General features: G+C 35.7%; 1 protein-coding gene across 1 annotated transcript in view; it reads right to left on the bottom strand.

Moving 5' to 3' along the window:
* The window catches only part of MKLN1 (muskelin 1), a 186907-nt gene that overhangs the window by 44007 nt on the left and 122453 nt on the right, over positions 1–20447 (bottom strand). Inside the window, exons 10-12 of the mRNA XM_047096606.1 lie at positions 19020–19232; positions 11722–11943; positions 8664–8793 (exon numbers count right to left, since the gene is read on the bottom strand). Coding sequence (XP_046952562.1) covers positions 8664–8793; positions 11722–11943; positions 19020–19232 — 565 coding nt within the window. The remainder of the gene's footprint in view (positions 1–8663; positions 8794–11721; positions 11944–19019; positions 19233–20447) is intronic.

Below are 20447 nucleotides of genomic sequence, written 5' to 3'. Positions count from 1 at the left end.
ATAGAGACTAGATGGTCAGTCTGTATCTAGTGATATCAATTCTTAATGCCAGTAGGGTTTATGCACTAATGTTATTCTTTGAATTCTGGCACTAGTTATACAGGCTACTGCTCCTGGTTTCTGTAGTGAAGGAGTAAAAATTAACTCAAGGTAATTTAGGGGACAGACAGCATTTGATCTCATATAAAGAGTTTCTGGAGGCCAGTTGCCTCTCATTTTATTTTTCCAGGACTTATTTCTCAGGAAGGGAATCAGCCACCTATGTTAGTTTGCTACTTTGGCAGAAACTTTTCATATTATAGCATTTTATATTGTTTGAATTGTTTTATTAATTAGCACAACTGCATTACTTCTATAATAATTTTATAAAAATAAAAACTGGTTGAACAAAAATGGCATTATCAAAAACTAAAAAGACCTAAAGGTCAAAACCAAAAAAGAAGTTTTCATTTTAACATGTTGTAACTATTAACACAGTCTTCTGTATTAATTTTCTTCCCAAGAAGAAAACAAGGCTATCTTTTCAATTTAATGGTTTCTAATGGGTAGTTGCGAGGGGAGGGAAAAAGGAGATTTACAACGTATAGTATTTTAAAGCTTTTAGACTCAACTGCCAAAAAGCTCAACTCAACAGCAGGAATCTTAATCAGTCTTTATAAATAAACTGACTCACAAAGAAAAATTAAACAGATCAGTAAACAAGACCATATGTTAATCGTGAACTCATTTTGAAAGGACACTTGTCTGAGAAAATAGAAAATAAGAATAATACAACAAGCAACTATTACAGCCAACCTGTTTTTAGTTCTTCCTGGAAATTAACAATGATAATCCTTCGACTCTCCCATTTTTTCTTTAGCATCTTTAAAACTTGAAATAGGACAGCTAAAAAATATTTTATCTGACAATCTGAATCACAGTTTTTCTTTTCATTTTCTTCGGTTGACCCAACAGGGGGAAATTAACAGAATTTGTAACATACAGAAACTCTACAGGGAAGATAAAAAGATCACAGAGTTATTTTTTATTTACTTATTTTTTTAATGTTTACTTACTTTTGAGAGACAGAGACACAGCACGAGCAGGGGAAGGGCAGAGAGACAGGGAGACCTAGAATCCAAAGCAGGCTCCAGGCTCCAAACTGTCAGCATGCAGCCCAATGTGGGGCTTGAACCCATGAACCACAAGATCATGACCTGAGCCTAAGTGGGACACTTAACTGACTGAGCCACCCAGGTGCTCTAATAGAGGTATTTTTGAAGTCATTTCAATTCTTGAGGAAGATACATTATTCCATTAATTCATAAACTAATCTCAACTCTCCTTTTGCTTCCTGATCCAAAGAACGTATTATTAATCGCTTTAGTTAAGACACAGGAAAAATACAATTTTAGAACTGTCATGGACACATAAGTTTAATAAAAACAGCTTTCTAAAAATTGTTTTTTAGGATAGTTTCAGCTTTAAGTAAAAGAAAACCTGAATAACAGTTAATTGGTTCATATAACAAAATTTTGCAGGTAGGCAGTTCCAGGATTGTTTCAGCAATTCAACCAAATCATGGTGCTAGGTTAGTTAACATCCCTACAATTCTCTTGGCCTTCCTTTCATTTCTGAAAGTTGCCAGTACCAGCTCTAAGCATTACATCCTTTCATACTACCTGTTCTGTTCCATTCCATTAACCTGTACAAAACTGTACCTTTATAAATATCTGGTAGTGTTAATACCACTTCATTACCTTCCATTTTCAAAACTGTCTCTAGTGTTCTTGCATGTTTGTTTCTACTGGCAAACTGTAATTCCCATTTACTATTAAATGACCTAAATTTTATATTAAAAATATGAGGGGCACCTGGGTAGCTCAGCCATTTAAGCATCCGAATCTTGGTTTTGGCTCAGGTCATGATCACATGGTTCATGAGTTCAAGCCCCACATTGGGCTCCGTGATGACAGGGCGGAGCCTTCTTGGGATTCTCTTTCTCTACCCCTCCCCTGCTTGAGCTGTCTCTCAAAATAAATAAACTTTAAAAAAAAAACATATTTATAAGCTTGTAACTAAGCAAAAACACCTCTGGGAGAGTGGAAGGGGGCATTATGGAAAGTTATTATTAACTATAACATTGAGAGAAAAAAAGTACATAATCCAATTTTATCAGAATAATGGCACAAGTGGAGAAGATGCTAAATGGAAAGCAATGAAACCCATTATACTGAAAATAAGCACTACCGTTACCTAGCTCAGTAACTAATCTATGTTAATGACAACAACTCATTAGCTTCAGAATCTTCTCTATATGGCTGAATTAGCCTGATTTAGTTAATTGATAAAGTCTAAAAGGATAAAAACCGTAACGATTTATTCTATATAATTACATTCATACAAACACATACACTCTGTTATTAAAAAACAATGCCAATAATGTCAATGTTTGACCAATTCTGAAAGTTGAACTAAAAATCAGTAAGATTTTAAGGTTTTCATGAAAATATGTTTATAGCTAAATCAGATCTTGCAGACGTTACAAGCTTAGCCCTCATGTTAGTTTCACAGCCTGATAGCAGAAGGGAATGAAATTTAACTGTCAAAATTTTGGAGCTAGATGAGGCCTTAAGATCAACTGGTTCAATCTCCTCATTTTCAGATGAATAATCAGGCCCAGAGGAATTATGCATATAATTCTGCCAAAGTTGCAGAGGGATGAGTGGCAGACCCAGAAGAAGAGAGACCAAGTTTTCTGATTCTCAATTCACTATTCTTTCAATTATACCAATCTGTCACTATGGTTAGAACAGAATGGAATAAACAGTGACAGATGTGGGAAAATACAGTCAACAGATGTTAAGGAACAAAACAAGTAAACACATAACTACTAGAAGAACAGGGATTAGGTTGTAAGAGCTCTGTATCACCAAAGCTCGACTCAGCATCTGGCAAATGGTAAAGACTCGATCTGTGTGTGTTACCTTGAATAATACAGATATGAGAAAGTAATCCTATTACAATAAACTGAGTTTCTATAGCAAACTATAAAGCTCTGGTGGTGTAACAGACTATCTTCTAAACATAATTTTCAATTAGTGTTAAATACAGAGCTTACATATGGGGAGTCTGCTAAACCCCCTGTGCTTGCCAAAAGTTATTCAGAAATAAACCCAAATTTTAGATGTGCTGAATTTTGATGTAATTATGTATGTGTTAGACACAATACTAATAAATCTCTTCTTTCTAAGCAGCTGCCAATCCGCTGATTTAAGTTGTAATCTCCTTCTGAGGGGAGCATAAAATTGTTATACTTTAGTAACAGTTGAGGTTTCTTTAGATCTTGAGATGTTAAATCTAAGACAATTCATTTAATTGTAAAGAGCAACATTTAAGATTTTATAGTATCTGATACAAAAAATTATAATAAGCAGCAGTAATTTTACAATTACATATGCCGTCTCTAATTGGTGATCTTAATAGTTCAAATTTCTTCTATGATTTCAAACAATCCAATTTGAAACTCACATCATAAATGCAGTTTTAATCAAATAACCCACATTACTGAATCATAAACATGGTAATTATATGTTAAGTCCATCTCAAATTACAGTAATTAACTGTAGTAGACAAGCTTTAGAAGAACAGTTAATAAACAGACTGTTTAAATAAGCTACAGAGCATCCATGTAATGGAACAAAACTGGTGTTTTCCAAGAATATTTAATAATGTGGAAATTTAAATAGTATCCTGCCTTGTCCTTAGAAGGACTTTTCATGGCTTAAAAATAATAATCTAGTAAGGTAAAATAAAATTAAATGGACTTTTAAAAATCAGGTGAAAGTAATCCTATGGGAGGACAATACAATATAACATAGTTCTGACATGAGGTTTTCTGATTGGTCTAACTTAATCCAGTGAAAGATTTTTTAGGAGATCTGGAGTACTGAAAAGACTGAACGCTCTTTAGGCAATCTTGATTAAAGTCTATGTATTTCAGATAAGCTTTTCACAGGTTTGGAAAAGCAGTCAAGATTATACTGTCAGATGAATATCTAGAATTGTGTTTACAATGAATATTAAAACCACATGCTTTAACCCTTCACCTGGGCTTGAGGAGTTAGAGAATTTCAGGAGACAATGATTTGTAAGCTAAGACCTGAAACACGAGCACAACATACCTACACTTTGGAAGTCAGAGGGAAGAGTGATTCAGGTAAGGAGAAGAGCACGGGCAGAAACCCAAAGGCAAGAAAAAGTACTGTATCTATAAAGAATTAATATTCAGTAGTCATAAAACAAAGAATTGGTGGAAAGGTGAAGGTGGATCCTAAAAATACGGCTGTAGAACTAACTAAGGTGGGGCATATCATAAAGGAATCTGAGAGCAGGATGAGTTTAGACCTAATCCTGAGGGCAAGGGAAACCATGAAAAAAATTTTAATCAAGGAAGAAGACCTATCAAGTTGACATTTTAAAAAGAGATTTTTTTTTTTTTTATCTCGCTAACACTAATCAAAGGTAAGGTTGTTAATCTACTTCTCTGTTCTCCCCATACACAACTGTAAGCTCTAGGAAGATAGAGCCCTTATTCCCAATTGTGATCTCTAGCACTTAGCTTGTATCTAGCACCTAGTAGGTGCTAGATACAAAAAGTATCTGTTGAATAAATGTTAAAGCACATGATTCTGCACTGCAATGGTAACACAAAACTGCTATATTCTGCCTGCAGTATGGAGAAAAACTTGGGGGGAGAGGTGGGGTACACAAGAAGAGGAAGACCACTTATTACAGTCAAGTGTAATCAAGTAAATATTTATCAACTATATTCTCAACACAAAATGACTATAGTAAATACAAGAACTTGATAAGCCTTTGAGAGGTTTTAATGAAATAATCAATGTAACAGTCTCTGTTCAGAGTATATATGTTTTCAGGGCCCCTGGCTGGCTCAGTCGATGGAGCAAGCAGCTCTTGATCTCAGGGTTGTGACTTTGAGATTACTTAAAAATAAAATCTTTTAAAAACAAATAGACAAACCAAGAAAGAAGAAGAAGAAGAAGAGGAGGAAGATCAGGAAGACAGGCCAAACAGGTGATGACAGCCCACACTAGTGAGGTTGCAATGGGACAGAGAAAAGATGGAGGTAAAACTAGCATGAGCTAATTACTGAATAGATCAGTGAACCTACAGGTAGCACTGGCAGACTCTCGTGAAAATTGTGGTACCCAACAGTAACACCAGCTGAAACTAGAGGGTCAATCTGGCCACGAGCAGGGATACTACATAATTTTGGTTACTTACAGACACACAAGCTAAGGCTGAGAAATTAGGTAACTTGTCCAAGGTGACATGACTACAAACTGAGATGGGCTCTGGAGAGCTAACACAGAGTGGTTCTCAATTCTGGCCACAGGAGTATCAGAAACCCAGGAGGGGAGCGGAGTGAGGGGAGACAGAGATATATGGGTGGGGGGTAGAGGGGAAGGGACAAATGGGAAGGAAGAGAAAAAAAAAAGGAAAGGAGGAGAGGGAGAGAGACGAGGAAGGGGAGAGAAGGAAGGAGGGAGGAAGATGGAGGAAAAAGAAAGAAAAACAAAAATGAGAAGAACAGGATTTCAGTTTCATTTGAACACACCCGACAGAGCTGCTGAGGTTCCACAATTCTAAGTAAAACCACAACACTGTTAGGTGGGAAAACTTCCCAAGTATGTAGTCTAGCCAGATGCTCAACTCTGCCAGAAAAATCCTCTCTTAAAGCACCATACGACCTTTGGACGCTGCAACTTGTAGACACTGTCAAAATTAAGCACTTGGAAGATGTGTATCTGGACAAAAGAGTGATATTTGGACACAGAGTGATATTTTCAAAACTTCAATCAGATCATGACCCTGGCATTAAACTTTTCAATAAATTCCTATTCTATTTAGAAAAAAAGAATTCCACATTTCTTGCATTTGTACAAGGCACTGAATAATCAGTCTTAACCAGTTTGCTAACCTCATTTCATACCAACTCTCCCCACCCTCAACTGGCACCAGCCCCATCTCTTTCTGGAATACGTTAAGTTCTTTCCTGCTTTGGGACCTTTGTACTTGCTCTTCTCTCACTTCTTAATGTGGTTCTTCCTAACTCTACTTCTCATCTTAAATCTTAAAGATGACCTCTGCAGAGATGGTTTCCAACCCGCTTTATCTACATGGGACATGCCTTATTCTCATGGAAGGTTTCTTCACAGCACTGAATGGCAACTGCAAGTCTCTCCAGTAGCATGTGAGTCCTCTAAGAGGAGGGATCTTAACCCCCAGGCCCACAGCTATTTCTCAAAGTTCTTAAACATACACAGCATACGGAAGGCACCAAAATATGTTAGGAGGGAAGACAAGAGAGGGTCAAACTTAGATGTTAGCAGATGACCAACAAATATCATTAAATTAATGAATAAACTTGCTTGCATGAAATAATTCACCATAAATCAATTAAAAATTAAAGAACACATAGCAAAACTGGTGATTCTGATTTCACAGAAGTTGACTATAGCAATAATTAGGGAATGAATCCACACTTGTCTTTTTTCCTAATACTTCTAGTCCACGGTAGTAAAACCATATGATGAAAAAAATATTAGCACAATTTAATGTTAATTTAAAAATTGAATATAAAATTCTGCAAAGTTTCATACAATAAATACCTTTTTTTGAGAAACTGTTTAAAACAATTTTAATATTTATGTATTGTTGAGAGACAGAGAGAGCACGCATGCACGTGAGCGAGCGAGCAGAGGAGGGGCAGAGAGAGAGGGAGACACAGAATCTGAAGCAGCTCCAGGCTCTGAGCTGTCAGCACAGAGCCCGATGCGGTGCTCAAAGTCACCAGCCATGAGATCGTGACCTGAGCTGAAGTCAGACGTTCAATTGCCTGAGCCACCCAGGCACCCCTGGGAAACTGTATTATTATTATTGTTAAGGAATCCACTTCTATGACTATCTTGAGGCCCAGGCTGGGTTAAGAGTAATGAGTCCTGGAGGTAACTACACCAGACTCTGAACTTTCTGGTTATAAGCACTGTATTCTCTCTCTACCTCAGCTGAAAACCCAGACTCAGGAGGCCTCAATCCCTGCTTCTCTATTCCCAGAAGATGCCAAAGCCAACTCTAAGAGGCTTTTTCAGAGAAGAAGACAACTTTGCCCTCCCAGAAGACAAACCCTTTACTTTGCTTTATGAGTCACAATAAATATTCAAAAACCAGACAGAAATATACCAAAATGGTAACAGATTATGTCTGGATAGTTTGATACATTTTCTTTTTTTTGCATCTTTCTAATATTTTCCAAATTCTCTACATATTATTACTTTTATAATGAAAACAAAATTGAACAAAAAAAAAATAATTATCACATGTTGCTGGCTCTAAAGCTAGCCATAACCGTAGGCAAAGCATTATCCTGATCAATTCTGCAAGTTACTATATAATAACAACTAATCTTGAAAAATCTCCAAATGATTGTCATTAGAGCTTAGAGTGAATTTTTGTACTAGGTCTTTGCTACTATCACTGTTTGCTACTATCACACTTTGCTACTATCTTGGAAGTAGCTTAAGTATGATGGAAAAAAAACACCTCTGTACTCATTTCCCCCAGAAAATAAAGCTCTAGCCTCTGTCTAGTAAGAAATATGGGAAAAGAGTCCTAAGGGTCCCTTCATGTCCACTTTTTAAGTATGGTGCTCTTTTGTCAAAAAAAATTTTTTTAAGTTTTTCCTCATTAATATCAACTATTTTAATAAAAAGATCTATTTTCCTAAATAATAGCTATGGGGTGCCTGGGTGGTTCAGTTGGTTAAGTGTCTGACTTTGGCTGAGGTCATGATCTTGCAGTTTGTGAGTTTGAGCTCCACGTTGGGCTCTGTGCAGACAGCTCAGAGCCTGGAGTCTGCTTCGAGCCTGTGTGTGTGTGTCTCTCTCTCTCTCTCTCTTTCTCTCAAAAATACACATTAAAAAATTTTTTAAAAAAGCTAAAAGAAAAAAAAAGCTGATCTAATTTCTCAAATTAGACATTTCAAACCATTGGGTCTTAAACAAATATTATTCTTCTGTGTGTAATAGTCACAGGGTAACTATGTAAATTATTATCCAAAATAAGACACTTGAGAGTGAATGGGGCACTATTAATAACCAAGCAGGGCAATATGCATAACACTGGGACTATCTCAAGCAAATCAATCACCCTAGTACTTAGGAGAATAATTTGGATGCTGAGCTTGCAAACTTAAAAGGCATTACCAGTTACATTAGGTCCTCCCTCAGAACAAAGACATACTCTATCATGCTAGTGCCTGTTATATTAGTCACTATAGTAAAAGCAGAAGGTGGAAAGGATTAGCAAAAATAGAATAAGAGTTTTTAAGATACTAATTTTTGCAAAGCCCCTCCACCAAACAAGCACACACATAAATAATATCTTTAGAAATTTATAAAAGGAAATGATATAATAACATATATTTTAAACAGATAAAACTGAGTAATTTAGCTGGTAGATTTTTCTTCCTCTTACTCAGAATTACTTCAATTAAAGACACAGGGAAAGGGTGAAGAATGGTTAGAAAGAAAAGATAATGGTCTACAGTCTTCTTTCTAAAGTAGCTAAGACGCGAGAGAAGAATCACTAAATGCCTTTACCCATTCCAGAGTCTTTCTTGGTGCCATCTGATATTATGTCTACATGATCAGAGTCCACATCATAACTAAAGAAATCATTCAAATAGGTCTTCGATCGCTGGCCACCAAATACATATAAGCAACGATTTTTCTGAAAAATAAGGAAAAAAGGGCAAAGAAGGGAGAAAGTAGTCACTTCCATGAAGAATTCAGAGTGATCCTTTTAAAATTTAAACCTCTATAAAAGCCATTTTATGACAGATCCCATGCAATGGAGTACTGTGCTGGTATAAAGAGGGATGATGAAGTTCTCTCATACTAAGAGGTGGTGATCTCTAGGATACCCTATGAAAGTAAAAAAGCAAGGTATAGAATAATGTATACAGTGCTTCCTTTGCATAAGAAAGGGAAAAAAGGAATATGTATATGTTTGTTTCTTTCTTCAAAAAGAAACAAAGGAAAGAAAGTAATAAAAGACCTTTATGAGAAGGGACAAAGCAAGAAGACAGGGATAGAGAAATCTGATCACTCCAAAAGTATGGTTTTGCCGTTAGAACCATGTATACTGTTTTTATTTAATTAGAAAACAAAATTAACTCAAAAGAAAAAAAACAATCTCTGAAATTTGAAAAACAATGAAATAAATCTATCTGTACATAAAGATATGACCACACAGGGACATGATCACACAGAGAAATAGTATTTCTAGTGATTTTAATTCATGTTTTTTGACTCTCCATCCCTAGCTATATCCTAAACAGAAAAATAATGAGAAAGCAACCTGAAACAACATTCAGTAATTTTTGTTAGTTCTGTGATTCTGTAACTATTACAGAAAAACAGAATAATGTAATATTGCCATTAAGAAGGATTTTAACCTTAAAAGATACACAAATACAAAATCAAAAGGATATTAAATTTGAAAACTCTATGATTTTTAATTTGAACTGGCCATGTTAGTAGGAACTAATGACTTAATTTTTCTCTTACTAAAAAAATATATAGATATGTGCATATATACATATAGCTATATGTGTACATAGCTCTATGTGCGTGTATAGTGGGAAGGGGGCACTCTTGGACAAAGAGAAAAATTGGGGCATCAAGAAAAATGGCAGCACTGGATTAAACACATCAAATATATAAGTCCACAAGTTCATAATAATGCTTAAAAAAATACACTGGTTAACTGTGGAGCCTCAACTTATTAATATGAAAAGGTGACAAAGAGAAAAAAATCAAGTATTTTTCTGTGTGGTGTACACATCAGGGTAGCCAAATCGTTAATGAGGGTAAGTTTTTAATATCAGAATCAATTAATAAATACAGAATAAATAACATAATTAGAAAAATCTGTTTCACAAACCCTACACAATGATTATCAATGACTGCAAAAACCATTCAGTAAAAAGTTGACAAGAAACTTTATTACTGATCAATCAGGCTGTAACACCTAAACCCACAGAATATTCTTAACATCACCAAAAGTATGACAACTACACATTAAATGCCTCTTGACATTTTGCAATCAGACCATCTTTTAAGTATTCTTGCACCCCTCTTTTTGCCTTCCCTGCCTCCAAAAAAAGAGAATCTAAAATGAATGAAGCCTCTAGATCTAACTACCAGCTTACAGGAAATATAGAGACTAGACAATCACAACACTACAAGGATAAAATTAGCCAAATCAAGAATACAGGAAATTTGAGAGCACACATGATTCAGTTTAACAAGTAAATAAATGGCATGCAAGGGGGAAAAAATAGGAGCAGGGAGTACTGTTATGGCTTAAAAGAAATCTCAGAGACATAACAACCAAAAACAATACACAGATCTTTTTTAGAGCCTGACTTGCCGAAACCTACTATAAAAAGGTATTTTTCAGTATTTCAGAAAACAAAATAAATGCAAACTATATATTAATGATAATATGAACTTGCTGGTGCTTTGGTTCAGTATTATAATGGTATCATAATTATGTTTATAAAAAGTCCTTATCTGTTAGAGATACACTACCGTATTTACAGGTGTAATGATACATTGTCTGGGATTTGCCTTAAAATACCCCAGCACAAAATTTAAGAATAAACTTAAAAAATCGCTGTTGCACTATATGCTAACCAACTTGGATGTAAATTAAAACATAAATTAATTAAAAAAATAAACTTAGGGGCGCCTGGGTGGCGCAGTCGGTTAAGCGTCCGACTTCAGCCAGGTCACGATCTCGCGGTCCGGGAGTTCGAGCCCCGCGTCGGGCTCTGGGCTGATGGCTCAGAGCCTGGAGCCTGCTTCCGATTCTGTGTCTCCCTCTCTCTCTGCCCCTCCCCCGTTCATGCTCTGTCTCTCTCTGTCCCAAAAATAAATAAACGTTGAAAAAAAAAAAAATTTTAAAAAAATAAACTTAAAAATCAGAGAAACATCAAAGAAAGAAGTGAAATATTAAGGGGCAGATATATGAAAAATGAATAGTGGAATATTGCTAATTGTTGAGACAGATAAATAAGTACACAGGAATTTATTACACTCTTCTCTATACTTTGATATATGTTCAAAATAGCCCACAGTATGTTTTTAAAGTTATGTTCACAGAAAGAAGCCCAGGTTTTCATTATAACATCTGAAAAGGTAAAACAAATGTTTCTATATTGGTTTTGCTGATAAATTTAAATTCTAATTCTATATAGTCAATTCTTAATTCCTCACACTTAATGGAGAGTGGCAGAGAGGAAAAGAGAACAACTGATCTTCTAGTTACTAAGAGAAATCAGTAAGTAGAAAGGTATTAAGAAAGAGAAATAGCTACAGTATCTGTATAAGCAGTAAAGTTAGTCATAAAAGTGCCTTGATTAATAGTTGAGTAATAACTATTAAGGAATTACTAGGTTAGTGGGAAGAGTCTCATAATTACCAAACAGTACATTGGCTAAGGAAGTTTTATTTTTGCCTCTCATTGCTAACACTAATCATTTATTTTTAATAAAAAGTTTTGATCTCTTTCTGAAGATTTAGATTTTACTATTCCTTTTCCTATTGAGATATACATGACAAAATAAGAATACGATATATAGAATATTCTTACTGAGTGGAATAGCATGCAGTGTCCTATCCGAGACTGGATGTCCTCAGGCCCAGCATTACAGGAGTCCTCTCGAAGAAGTTTCCAAGTTTGACATTGACAGTTGAAAGCAAACAACCCACTGAACTGTGGTTCACTGGCTCTGCTGTCGTCTACGCTGCCATTACATGTCAAAATTCTACCACCGAAGGTGTAGATCATATGTTTTTCTGAATCCATACACATCTATCAGAACAAGACAAGATTGAAGAGTTATAGATTGTTCCTGTCATATGTGCTAAAATGAAACCAACGTGTGCAGTTTTAGATTCTCAAAAAACTAAACTTTGCCTTAATAACACTAAATAGCACCCTTGATTACCGTGTGCACTTACTGTAATAATGCTCACCATCTGCAGAGATTCAGGATGGATTCCTTAATACTTGGTCAGGTTTCCATTTTTCCCAGTGAGAGTAAAATATATAGGGTTAAAGAGCTTTATGCTTTCTTTAAACTGTGTAATTTTTACCAAATCAATCAATAATACATGAAGTGCTAAGTTACACCTAAGACTGAATACTGACCATACTCTATGGGTAAAGTGATCACACCCTCCTGTTCATCCTCCTTATAAAAAAACTCCCTTCTTTCTATTCTAGGCAAGCATCCATCCTATTAATTTTGCTACCATTTAATCAGACAGCAGATATGTCAATAAGAGTGACACAGCTGAATTCATCTTTCTGTATTTATTTTGCAAAACTCTTCAGATTATGTTGTTACAAAATAGCAAAAACAAACAAAGACATTTGCAGTCAATCCAGACTGACTTCTGTGGTGATGACTTTACCTCCTTTAACACACTACATATTTAATTTTCTTTGATGTATGTTTTGCAATTTATGTTCAAAAGCCAACCTTGATTCTTTCATTCTTTCCACTCAAGGAGATCATGGCTTTTCATAAAAGTATCTCTGAGAAAAAAAGCCATATGCCGCAAGACAATAAGAACCAAATTCTATTTCAAAGTGGATAGACAAACTGGACAAATTCTATATAAGTCCAAGTTGGGAATCAGATGTTGAACACAAGTGGCACTGATATTTAAAGAATAAATTGCATATACAAAACATCTATTTTTTTGGCCAAAGCACACATACCAGCCATTGTATGCTCAATTTTCTCCTCCCATCAAATTGTGACATTCATCTATTTTTGTACTGTTTTTAGGAAAAACCTATTTTAAATATAAATTTTATTTTTTAAATTCATATTAAAAAGAAAAGATTCTAGCATCTCCTAATTTTCCCCTAACCACTAAAAAAGATCCAGTCACTTGCCAGGTTTCTGACAACCTTCCATAAATTAAGGTGAAAATCTACTATTCCTCAAGGGTGAAATCTTGGTGAATATAGTTGAAAGTATTCCCACTCTTGAGACATTACCCTGTCTCAAGTACTTAATGCTCAGATCTCTCCAAGCACCTCAGAATCAGGTTGAAAATCTTGAGTGACTCATTATATGACCCTATTTAAATTTTCATAAATTTACAAATTCACACTATTTTTGGCCAATCTCTGTTATCCAGTCCTTATGTTTCTGCTTCATATAGCTACAAAAGGGGTTTCTATTTCCTTCTGGGGATACTGAAGTTTAATTTTAATGTGGTTATTCTCATTTGTTATTAGTGGTGAAGCATAAACATAACTTTATCTCAGTAGCTCTCTCCAGAATACCAGACCAAACCAACTCAAAAAAAAAGAGTAAGATACTGTAGTAGCTTCACCAATTCTTTCCCATATCTTAGAACGAACAGGACACAAAACAGAAATAATTTTATTCCTTCAGTTCGGTTCTTCCCTGGATAAGATAAGCAGTTTCAATGAGAGTCAATTATCGAACAAAAAGTGTTAATCACCCTAGGAAACTTTATGCTGTTCAGCAGTTTATAATTTCATTTTCATTCTTAATCTCTGAAAAAATTTTCTGAACAGCTAATGATTACTAAAGTTTGTATGGTAATATTAACATCTTTTCTCTGAAGATTTCCAGAGATCACCTAAGTCAAAAATTGGAACACCACTCACTCATCTACTCTATCAAGTTAGAAATTTAATTTCTAAAATCAAATAGTGGATAGTCACTTATTCCACACCCCAATGTTTTAAAATCCAAAAGAGTCTTTATTTTACTCTATCAAATGAATACAACATTGGCTAGGATTACCCTGGGTTCAAAATAATTCTCTCCTCACAAAATTTCAAGCTTTCAAAGCAGTGTTGCCCAAACCACCAACCTCTAAAAACGCCTCATACTAATCTGATCCTTGCTTACTTACAAAGGTAACCAGTTTCCTCTTTGCAGCCTTTAGGATTTTCTCTTAATTCCTGGTTCTAAAATTTCATTAAGGAAGTATCCAGGTAGGGATAGTTTTACTTCATTCATCCTAATCTGTCCCTGGTGTTTTAATTCTAAAACCTGTCTTTCTTCAGCTCTGAGTTTTTTTCCTTTTTAACCTTGAGGTTTGCTGTTTTTGGTTTGCCTCCATTCTTTTTCTAGAACTCCTATTAGGTGGATATTAGAACTTCAGGATCTTTTCTCTTTTCCTTAACATTTCTCTCATAATTTCAGCTAATTTAGTAACCACTTAAAGGTGAGAGCTTTTTAATCAATTCACTGAGATTGCTGTTTTGCTGTCAAATCTTTAACTTATATTTTTTCTAGATACTTCTTTATCATGGATGAAACAGCCTCCTGAGTTACTCTAAAAACATCACTTAAATTTATCTTAAAGGCTTCTTCAGTTTACAGTTCTAGCTGTTTTTGTTAATTCTTACTTTGCTGAATTCAGTACCCCTGTCTCATGGTATTAATTATTTGGAATTTTTTAGCTGCTGTTATAGGCCTTTTTGTATCTGTGAATCCCTATTCATCCGCCTCTTCATATCCAGCAGCCTTCCCCAAGGGAGCCGGTGGGGAGAAATGAGACATGATGCCGTCAAGGGCGCCAGAGCAGCTCTCCATTGCCTCCTGGGAGTACTGTTCCATCATTCCAGCTCCAGTGTCTATGCTCAACACCTGATCTGTAGACAGTTATCAAAGGTAAGTGCTGCTCAAACTGGAAAATGCCCTGCTGTTCAGTCACCAATTGTTCATCTAATACTTGCCCTAGCTATATACACTTTGAGATTCAAGGAATTCTCCCCATTTTTTTTAAGTTCCCCAAGAACACTCTTTCTTGTTTATTAACATTACTACCAGTGTATTCTTTTGCATTTCATAGATTGTGGGGCAGAAGGGCAGTAAAAGTATACATTCAGCCTGACAATGATCTAGTGGCCTGGGGAGAATGTTAATGAGCTGAGATCTCCAATGCTTTGATTAAAGTTTCTCCAGCCACTTCTTGGCTAGATTGTATTCTATTTTCTAGTAATTTCCCCCCAAAATGTTTATACTTGAAGGACAATTTGGCTTGATATAAAACCCTTGATTCACACTGTCTTTTCTTGAATACCTTCTAGATGTTGCTCTATTGCCTCTCTTGGCATTGAACATAGCTGTAGAAAAATCTGACACCAGTCTCATTTGATTTCTCTTCTAGGTGACTTGATAAGTTTGCCTAGCTGTATCAAAATGCTCTATCTTTGAAATTCAATATACCTTAGAGTTGAATATCTAGGTCAATTTCCCCTGAAAATAGCATGCCCTTTCGATATGTAAGTAGTCTTGAATTAATTATTAATAAATATTTATTCTATTCCACGGTCTTGGTTTTCTTCCTTAATGTCTCCAATTATGTGTATGTTGGCTCTCTTTTGACTGCATTCTCCATCTATAATTTTCTGGCTAATCCTTTTTAAGTCTTTTTTCTGTTTTCTTTATCAGCTCTTCTTATTTCTATGCTATATGACACTTACCTATTCTTTACACACCTTGTAGATTATTGTTACTTTCTGGAAGTGCCAATATAATTTTCTTTTTTTCTTTTTTTTGTTTATTTATTTTTGAGACAGAGAGAGACAGACCATGAACGGGGGAGGGTCAGAGAGAGGGAGACACAGAATCTGAAACAGGCTCCAGGCTCTGAGCTGTCAGCACAGAGCCCGACGTGGGGCTCGAACTCACGGACTGCGAGATCATGACCCAAGCCGAAGTCGGCCGTTTAACCGACTGAGCCACCCAGGCGCCCCCAATATAATTTTCTTTAATCTCTTTCCTGAATTTTATCAGGTCCACTTTCACTTGCACCTATTATTTGGCCATCTCATCTGCATTCCTGAACTTATGCTTTGTAGTCTTCTTGACAGTTGCAAGCTTCCTTAAGCCATTTAATTCATTTTAGAATACTGGGATATAATTTTTCACCTGCTGTTACATGAAGGAAAGTTTTGCTGGTTCTTTTTCTTCAGAGTACCTCTCTAAAGATTTGGTGTTTATTGCTTTTTCATTTTTCATATTTAAATGAGTTGAACTGCCCTGGATGGGATAACAGAAGGTTCCTAACAGAAGGGTGATGCTCTTGCTCCAGGATTCTCTCCTCTGCTGCTACTGAATTAAATGACTTCTTCAAAACCTGGTGCTACTGTGAAGTCACGTTATCTCTAACTACAAACCTTATCTGGTTTGGGGGGGGTTTCTGTTTCATGCCTTGAGCTCTCCCCTATTACACTGTTGTGGGCTTCAATACTGGTTCTGGGCATTTCAGTTGTTTCTGGCTAAACTTACAAGGAATTGGGAGTCGTGGGTTTTCTCTGGCTCCTGGTTTTACTGAAATGTGACTTGTGGGGGTGTTTTTCCTTAATCTTTTTGTTTGGTTCTCATTGTTACTGAAAATCATACAAAGAAACAACTTGGAAAATTTCAGAACTAAGCTACCACTGTGATCTTAAGAAATCCAAAAGCTTTAAATTTTAGGGTTTTTTTTTTTATGTTAAAATTCAAAATGGCAAAGTAACTTCTAAACATGTCTTCATGCCTCTAGCTTTCTCACGTTCTTCTCAAATTTGAATGTGAAGTGTCAAGTCTTAATGTGTCATAAATGACCCTAGGTAATTTTTGGAGTAAGTTCCAACGTATAGTTTTATTTGCATGAAATCGAATACAAAATGAAGACTTATAAAGATTGTGTTAATTGGTGAAATCCTGGTTTCTTCACCCCTAGTGTTCTTCTATTACATCTAATCAGATGAAAATCAAGCATCATGTAACAGAACCTAGCTTCCAAAGAACATTCAATTTTATTAAAGTCAAGACAAACCAAGGTCACACAGAAGGACATAAATGTGCTCCACTCAGACTACCCCTGAGCTATTCTTTTTTCAATCTATAAAAAGAAAGACATAAGCATCTTTTGTAAAAGAAATTTGTAACCAGTTGGAAGAAAATAAATGGTTTCCCTAACAGTGTTATCTGCTGATGCTCTGTTTTCAAAAGATTGGAACCAGCCTAACAATTTTTGGAGTATTTATTTTCCACATGAGCAACACTGAAGGTGTCAGCAGGGAAGTGCAGAGCTTTGCAGAGTTCAGTTATGTACAGCCAGCAGAAGTTCTAAATTCAATCTGGGGAATACTCTGAAGACTAACATTTTTGATTTTCTACCCACTACTCACTTGATAGGCATAAAACCCACTCCTCTTTTCCTTACCATTCTCCTATAAAAACTACTTGTTATTATAAGTATGTCAGTAGAATAAAGGCAAAGAATTAACAAAAACCTCCAAAGAAAATAAAGACTGGGGTTTTAATTCCTAGATAAGATATTAGGCCTAAGCTAAATTCTGTGATAATCTTAGCACCACCTACGATTTCTCAAGTACTAGATAATACTACGTTCATCAATGCAGTGCTACAGAGTTTTAAAAAGTCTTTTCTCCCTCATACTACAAAAAACCCTTTGGATATGGGGTGAGCCAAGTAAAACTGCCTACAGAATTGTTACTGGTTATTGTTTTGGGTACTGACCTAAACTGATATACACTAAATATTTAAAAACAAATAACAGTGACAATGACATTGATGGGGATAATGATGAGCATATTAAATTTTTAATATTAAAAAGGTTTACAGATCACTGTGTGTAGTCTTCTAGTTTATAACACCATTATGTGATTTCTACTGTTGCTCAGTTTAAATGTTGTTGTTGTTGTTTTTTAACATTTATTTATTTTTGAGAGGCAGAGGAGGCAGAGCATGAGCGGGAGAGGGAGAGAGAGAGAGGGAGACATAGAATCCAGGGCAGGCTCCAGGCTCTGAGCTGACAGCACAGAGCCCAATACGGGGGTCGAACTCACCAACTGTGAGATCATGACCTGAACCGAAGTCGGATGCTTAACTGACTGAGCCACCCAGGCACCTTTTTAAATGTTTATTTTTTTTGAGACAGAGAGAGTGTGAGCAGGGGAGGGACAGAGAGAAAGGGAGACACAGAATCTGAAGCAGGCTCCAGGCTCTGAGCTGTCAGCACAGAGCCTGATGTGGGGCTCGAACTCATAGACCATGAGATCATGACCTGAGCCGAAGTCGATGCTTAACCGACTGAGCCACTCAGGCACCCCTTATTGGTGCTCAGTTTAAACTTCATCTAGTATATGTCAAATTCCTATCTGCTTTATGATTATATACAAAAGTAAATATATTTCACTCCAATTGGAAGAAAAGCTCTGGATTTCAAATTCTCAAACTCATTATAAAATAATTTTAAATTTCTTCCAGGAATGCAGAATAAAGTTTTAAAAGTGTAAGTTGTTACTGTTATGAGTTATGACTGTTTATTATAAAATCAAAATTTGTTTTCCTAATATGTACTGCTCCATCTACTCTATAAAGTTTTTATAAATTAACACTTGTTCTGATATTAGTATTTTATCTTGCATCAAACAAGAGAAAAAAAATTTTATTTATTTTTTATTTTTATTTTTTTAAATTTATTTTTTTTTAATGTTTATTTATTTTTGAGACAGAGAGAGACAGAGCACGAACGGGGGAGGGGCAGAGAGAGAGGGAGACACAGAATCGGAAGCAGGTTCCAGGCTCTGAGCAATCAGCACAGAGCCCGACACGGGGCTCGAACTCATGGACCGCGAGATCGTGACCTGAGCCGAAGTCGGATGCTCAACCGACTGAGCCACCCAGGCGCCCCGAGAAAAAAAATTTTAACTAACTTTATACCTACTGAAACAATAGTTACTTTTATTATCTATTATAGGTATTTATAGGAAATCACTAATAGACAACACAGCATAACATGCGAAATAAACTCTAAGAGCAAGAGTTACTGAGCACTAATTAGTTCCACCATATATTTATCTGTGCACCAAACCTGATGATCAAACACCAATTTTGGCCCTCCGTCAGCAGCAGTGTCCTCACTGAGTAACATCCATGTGTTTGTGTCAATGTCATAACGATAGAAGTCACTTTTCAGAGATTTGCTGTTCCTCACAGAGGAATCCAAATAACGCCCCAATGTGTAGATTTGCCTTCGCTGAATGTCAATGCACATCTTATGACATGATCTGGCGCTAGGACCATTCTGTGAGAGCAAAACAAGAAAAAAGAAAAATACTCAAAGACCAAATAATAAAAAGTAAAATTAAATGTTCTTTTTTGTTGACTTTTATTGAAAGGTTTGCAATATAAGTCCAACACACAGTTAGATCTTACCACAGAAATGCTTAAAATCTACCAGGAAAGATGAGATGAACTATTCTGCACATGGCACTCTGCTTGTAACACTCACACGGCTTCTGTGATATACTCACTGCACTGTAGTCATTTGTGCACGGAACTCTATTCTCTAGGACATGTTAATCTAAAGACACAATTGGTCTTTTAAAATATTTCTCATTACAATTTCTCATCTGAATCTAGCACAAAATAGACACCCCAAGAATACCTAGAATTGCTGAATTTCGTAACTAGAAGGAACCTTAAAAAGATCTCTAGTTTAATAATCTCCTTTTAAAGATGAGGAAACATAACCCAAAGAGAAAAGGTATCCTGAAGACTAGTAAACTAGTGACAGCACCAGAATAAAAATCCAAATCTCTGACTTCTTCATCCATACTTTACATTATATAAAACGGACACTTCCGCTCGGACAAATAACACAATGAGGGAAACAGTATGAATAACACTATATTATCAACAAAAATTATTTAGTTGAGATCATTTGTATCACAGGACTGAATAAAAGGCAAAAAAAATATATTGCAGCATAAACAAAACAGAGTTCATGGAAAAAAAAGAACTTCAATTGGGCAGGATTTGATTAGTTGAAAGGGGAAAAGGAGAGATTTAATATTTGTTAAATATGTCTTAAATTCTATCTATGTTACAATATTTGTTAAATATGTCCTAAATTCCATGTATACTAATTACGACATGTCTATGTATATTTCATTCAATCCACATAACTCTATAAGGAAATATTACCATTTCATAGATTCTAAGTAATCTGTTCAGTGTAACAGAACTAGGAAGACAGAGAATCTAAGCTTCAGTGTAACTAGAACCAAAACCTGTGTTCTTTCCACTCTTCTGGATTAGTTTTCCACAAGATAAGAGAAACAAAAGCAAAAATAGACTGAATACAATGTGTGTGGTTATGGCTGAGATGGAGAATTCCTACTGCAGAAATAAGAGTTGAAGAGTAATGCAGAAATAGAAGCCTGGTGAATGACTGACAGAGGAGACTGGATATAACCTCACAGGCAGTAAAGGACTATCATGGGTTTCTAGAGCAGGA

Source organism: Lynx rufus, unplaced genomic scaffold, assembly GCF_022079265.1.
Source record: "Lynx rufus isolate CCGP_SWC_20201006 ecotype Redwood Valley unplaced genomic scaffold, mLynRuf1.p SCAF_4, whole genome shotgun sequence".
Taxonomy (NCBI): Eukaryota; Metazoa; Chordata; class Mammalia; order Carnivora; family Felidae; genus Lynx; species Lynx rufus.
This window is presented reverse-complemented; position numbering and strand designations above follow the sequence as displayed.